This window comes from Arachis ipaensis, chromosome B01 (genome assembly GCF_000816755.2).
Source record: "Arachis ipaensis cultivar K30076 chromosome B01, Araip1.1, whole genome shotgun sequence".
Classification (NCBI taxonomy): Eukaryota; Viridiplantae; Streptophyta; class Magnoliopsida; order Fabales; family Fabaceae; genus Arachis; species Arachis ipaensis.
The window spans coordinates 117,251,917-117,258,166 of record NC_029785.2 but is presented as its reverse complement, the minus strand read 5'-3'; the positions used below and the strand labels follow the sequence as shown (position 1 = coordinate 117,258,166).

Genomic DNA, 6,250 nt, shown 5'->3' with positions numbered 1-6,250 from the left:
AGATTCATATGGTTATAGATATTTGATAATTAAAATATAATTAAAATATAAAACATGATAAAGATACTTATGTAATTCATTGGTGAGAATTTCAGATAAGCGTATAGAGATGCTTTTGTTCCTTCTGAATCTCTGCTTTCCTGCTGTCTTCATCCAATCATTCCTACTCCTTTCCATGGCAAGCTTTATGTAGGGCATCACCGTTGTCAATGGCTACTTCCCGTCCTCTCAGTGAAAATGGTCCAAGATACGCTGTCACCGCACGGCTAATCATCTGTCGGTTCTCGATCATATTGGAATAGGATTCAGTAATCCTTTTGCGTCTGTTACTACGCCCAGCACTCACGAGTTTGAAGCTCGTCACAGCCATCCCTTCCCAGATCCTACTCGGAATACCACAAACAAGGTTTAGACTTTCTGGATCTCAAGAATGGCCGCCAATAATTCTAGCCTATACCACGAAGACTCTGATCGTAGATCAGAAGGCTAATAGATACACATTCAAGCTTGTTTGCATGTAGAACGGAAGTGATTGTCAGGCACGCGTTCATAGGTGAGAATAGTGATGAGCGTCACATAATCATTACATTCATCATGTTCTTGTGTGTGAATGAATATCTTAGAGAAGAAATAGGCTTGATTTGAATAGAAAAACAATAGTACTTTGCATTAATTCATGAGGAACAGCAGAGCTCCACACCTTAATCTATGGTGTGTAGAAACTCTACCGTTGAAAATACATAAGAATAAAGTCCAGGCATGGCCGAATGGCCAGCCTCCATGATCTAAGAACCAAACATCCAGAGATGTCTAACACAATAGTAAAAAGTCCTATTTATATTAAACTAGTTACTAGGGTTACAGAAATAAGTAAATGATGCAGAAATCTACTTTCGGGGCCCACTTGGTGTGTGCTTGGGCTGAGCATTGAAGCTTTCACGTGTAGAGGTCTTCCTTGGAGTTGAACGCCAGTTTGTAACCTGTTTCTGGCGTTTAACTCTGCTTTGCAACCTGTTTCTGGCGTTTAACTCCAGAATAGGGCAGGGAGCTGGCGTTGAACGCCAGTTTGTGTCATCTAAACTCGGGCAAAGTATGGACTATTATATATTGCTGAAAAGCCCTGGATGTCTACTTTTCAACGCAATTGAAAGCGTGCCATTTGGACTTCTGTAGCGCCAGAAAATTCACTTTGAGTGCAGGGAGGTCAGAATCCAACAACATCTGCAGTCCTTCTTCAGCCTCTGAATCTGATTTTTGCTCAAGTCCCTCAATTTCAGCCAAAAATTACCTGAAATCACAGAAAAACACACAAACTCATAGTAAAGTTCAGAAATGTGATTTTTATTTAAAAACTAATAAAAATATACTAAAAACTAACTAAATCATACTAAAAACCATGTAAAAACAATGCCAAAAAGCGTATAAATTATCTGCTCATCATTGAGACTAATTCAATTACCAAACCCCCACCCAATGCATCAGCTAATGCCCCAACAAAGTCAACAACCACGAATGAAGCTAAACCAACTACATCGAAGCCCAACTCATCCAAACTCACCACTGCCAAGGCCACTACATCTAAGCCTAACTCATCTAAGTACACCACTGCTGCCCCCTCTACATCCAAGCCCAACCAATCTAAGCCCACCACTACGAAGCCCACTATCTCCAAGCCCAACTTATGTAAACCCACCACTGTCAAGCAAACCTAACCAAAGTTCTAGTCATCTAAGCCCGCAACTAAAAAAGTCACACCAAATAATAACAAGCCAAAAACTGCCAAAGCAACCACTGTGAAATCCACTCCCCCTGTGACCAGATCAGCTAGTATATCAACACCTAAAGTTCAACAAAATGAACATAGCAATGAGGACGACAGTAGTAGTAGCAGTGATTCATATGAGAGTGCTGAAGACTCTCTTTATAAGCCAGGGCCTATTGATAGCTCAACTGAAACTGAGACTGACAGTGGAGGATTTGAAGTGACGAAGAAGAATCATAAGTTGAAACATGCACCTGGATCTGCTTGGAGCAAGGAAAAATGAAAAATGCTATTGGAAGAAGATATCCTAATGGTGAACTCTGATGAGGAGGTTGACTTGGTAGAAGTGTTACGCAATAAAACTGCTGCCCAAGGTGGAGAATATGATGCCTATGATCCATATTTTGCTGATTCGGATGGAAATGATTCCTGGCACTCTGAAGAGATGAAAACTCCTCCAAATAGCGAAGACGAGGACACAACAGATGATAGTGATGATGTGTTCCCATAATTCAATGAGGGAGCTAGATTCGGAGAGTGCAACCTTCAAGTAGGAATGAAGTTCAACACTAAACAAGACTTCATTGAAGCGGTTAGAGAATTCACTATACAAGAGGGGAGGCAGATCAAATGGAGAAGGAATGAGAGCTATAGAGCAAGAGCAATCTGTATGTGGAAAAAACGAGGATGTAAGTGGGTGGATTATGCAAGCAAAGATCGTGAGGAGACATGTTGGCAGATGAAGACATTTTATAATGATCATATATGTCCCAGAAAGAGCAAAAACAGAGCTGCAAATAGAAAATGGCTTGCAGGAAAATTAGTCAAGAAGCTTAGGAAGTATCCAAACCTGAAACATGGAGAGGCAGCAACATATTTCAAGAGAAGATGTGACTTAGATTTGAACAAATCATCCTTGAATAGAGCCCTTACAGATGCACGGAATGTTGTATATGGTGATGCGGCTGCACAGTATTTAAGGTTGAGGGACTATGCAGAGACCCTTCTTAAGAGTAATCATGGATCCACCATTAAGATCGGTTTTAGTCCCCAACTCGATTCAGATCCTATTTTTGAAAAAATATATATTTGCCTTGACGGATGCAAGAAGGGATTCAAGGCTGGGTGTCGACCATTAATCGGCCTAGATGGAGCATTCTTGAAGACACTGTTTGGAGGACAAATCCTCCCTGCAGTTGGCCAAGATGCTAACAACCATGTCTACATCATTGCTTGGGCCATAGTGGAGATAGAGAACAAAGAGAACTGGAGGTGATTTTTAGAGCTACTGGTTGATGATGTTGGTGAACCAAATCATGGATGGTGCATAATGTCAGACATGCAGAAGGTAAAACATTTTCATTTTATGTAATTTCCCGAACTTGCTGAAAGGTTTAATTGACTTCATTAAAATATTTGAGGGGTCTTATGGAGTACATTAATATATTTTGAGGGGTCTGTTTGAAGCACGACATTAAAAAAATTGAGCGCTGCAGGGCTTATACCAGCAGTACGGGAGGTTATACCGATGGCCCACCACAGGTTCTGTGTCTGGCACTTATGGTGAAACTTTAATAAGAAATGGAAGGAGTCGAAACTTAGGGGTCTTCTATGGGAGTGTGCTAGAGAAACTACAAGGCATGGCTTTCAACAGAAAATGGAAAGGATTCGGAATCGAAGTGAAGAAGCATGGGCTTACTTGGACAAATGGCCTATGGAATCATGGACCAAGGCATTCTTTAGGCATGACCCAAAAATAGATAACATCACAAATAATGCATGTGAGGTTTTTAACTCTAGGATTAAGGAGTATTGGGCAAAGCCAATTATAACACTTTTGGAGGAGGTTAGGATGTTTGCAATGAGATCAATTGCAAAGAACAAAGTGAAATTAGCCAATTACATAGGCAAGTTACTCCCAGTTCAGCATAGCAGACTACAAAAGATTAGGAAAGAATCTGGAAAGTGGCTTCCTATTTGGAGTGGAGATGAACACTATGAAAGATTTGAAATTCATGGGTGGCCGACTAACATGGCTGTTGATTTGGGAAAGAGCATCTGTACCTGCAGATTTTGGCAAATAACAGGTGCATCTTTCATTAACATATGTACTTTAAAATTTGATTAATATATATATTTGTTTATGTCATTGTATACATTTGATTAATATATATAGATTTGTTTTAGTTGTTGAGCCGACTGTTACTTCGATAAATGTGATTAATATATATAGATTTGTTTACGATGGTAATAATTTATATTAGGAGTACATAAAAAGTACATTAGGAGTACATTTTTTTCATATGAGATTTTTCATTGACTTTAAATACTTTAAAATTTTGATTAATATATGAGTTTATTTATGTTTTTGAGCTTATTGTGTAATAAGGAGTCATATAAATTGTAGGTATGCCATGTGTTCACGCATGTGCTGCACTGTCACAGGTAAACAAAGATCCTGAAGACTTTTGTCACAAATGGTTGACTATGGATTCTTATAAGGCTACATACTTGCACTCATTGAATCCAATTCCAGGAGAAGCATTATGGGAAAAATCTCAATACCTTAAGCCTCTAGCTCCTAAAGTAAAAAGAAAGCCAGGAACTTTGACAAAGAAGAGAAGAAAATATGCTGATGAAGAACCTTCAGGAAGTAAAAAACAAAAAAGTGCAACTAAGTTGAACAGAAATACTTGCACCTATTGTGGGACAAAAGGCCATACTAAAAGAAGTTGCAGTCATAGAAAGGCTGACGATGAAGCCATTGCTCAAGCTACTGCAGCTGCTGAAGCTGCTGCTGTTGCAAATACTGGTAAAGCTGCTGCTGTTGCAAATACTGGTGATGCTGCCGATGTTGGTGCTGATGGGCATAATGGGAATACTGCTAGCAATGATGGACATGTTGTTGCTAATGATATTGGAAATGATGCCGGTAACAATGCTAACAATGATACTGCAGCTTCAGAGGTTGAAATCACACAACCCAGTTATTCACAACCATTGATTAATGAAGTGGTATGACTTTCCAACTCACTTTAAAGCAGTAAACAATAATTATTCCTTACACATTTATTTAGTAGAACTGACTCATTATCTTGCAGGTTGCTCCACTTGTTCCAATTCAACCTACAAGGCCAAACAAGTTGCCCCCAAAGAGAAGATCTCAACACTCAACTGCTGCAAATATGGATCCAATGCAGGGAGCAAGTTCTGGGACAGCAGCAAGATTGGCAGGGGTCATGAGGTTTGTCCCTACGCCAGGCTTCATACCTCCAAGGAAGAAGTGATGAGAAGCTTTCTGTTTTGTTGTATTTAACTATGTTATACTTGGGTTCATCTTGATGGTTGTATTTTGAGATTAGTTTATGTACAAGTCAGAAATAGTAAAACTGATATAAAATGTTTAAGTTTGAATTTTAATAGGTGGTTGTATTTTGAATGGTTTTAATATTTTGTATAATGAAGATACTACATACTTCTCAATGCTGATGATTGTTATAACTGTCAGTGCTAGTATCACCATGTTACTATAACCATTTATCTTAAATTAGGTGTTTTAATTGCAACTTGATATATGCACGTTGAAGACTGTGATAATATTCAATATCACCATGTTAGGCAAGTTGAAATTGAAACTTGCATATCAGTTATTATAATAATTTATGTTCAATTAGATGCTATTTTTTACGGCAACTTCATACCACTACATTGCAAAAATTGATAATATTCAACATTATCATATTAGCTAACTGAATTTCTATTTATCAATTATTCTTTAGTTTGTTGTATTAATAGTTAAATTGCTACGGATCATGAGAAAGTCATTCTTGGTGGCCCGTGGTTGATAGACGGTCACTATGTTATAGTAAAGCCATGGGATGTGGATTTTAGGCCATGCGAAAAATCCTTTGGATCAACGCTGGTATGGATTCGAGTCTCGGGACTTCCAATTTGGTGCTACCAGGAACAAGCAATGCTGCAAATTGCTTCTGCAATTGGGATTCCGGTGAAAGTAGATCTGGCTACTAAGCTCGCAGAAAGAGGAAAATATGCCCAAGCTTGTCATCGGATAGGTGTCCAAGATGTCTTTCTAGCCAGGAATCGGTTATACATTGTATTCGGGATTGTCCAAAAGCTCAGCTTCTATTATGAGAGATGCAAACACGGTGGCAGATACTATGGCAAAGATGGCGATGAAGTTACAACTTTCGCATGTGGAGCTTCTTTCACCTTGGGAGGAGTTTAAGAGTAGTCTTAAACGGGACTGTCCCTCTATTTAAGCAGTTCCTTGTTTTGTTTCTTTTGTTTTTCTTTGTTTAATTTATTTCAGTCACCAAAAAAAAATATTAGCTAACTTGAAAATAACACTGGCAAAAACTGATGTTTAACATATCTATTACATTCAAGTCAATTTCAATTCTACAATCAGGAACAATTTCACATGGCTTATTTTCCTACAATTAAGCCATAACCAATACACAAAATCAC

General features: G+C 38.5%; 2 protein-coding genes across 2 annotated transcripts; both read left to right on the top strand.

Annotated features, from left to right (window-relative positions):
• Positions 2,319 to 3,038, top strand: LOC107611506. Its single transcript, XM_016313424.1, has one exon. It carries the CDS (start codon positions 2,319 to 2,321, stop codon positions 3,036 to 3,038), a length of 720 nt encoding a protein of 239 aa, XP_016168910.1.
• Positions 4,229 to 5,078, top strand: LOC110272142. The gene is made up of 2 exons (XM_021124007.1): positions 4,229 to 4,777; positions 4,864 to 5,078. Exons 1-2 carry the CDS (start codon positions 4,250 to 4,252, stop codon positions 5,047 to 5,049), a joined length of 714 nt encoding a protein of 237 aa, XP_020979666.1. The 5' UTR covers positions 4,229 to 4,249; the 3' UTR covers positions 5,050 to 5,078.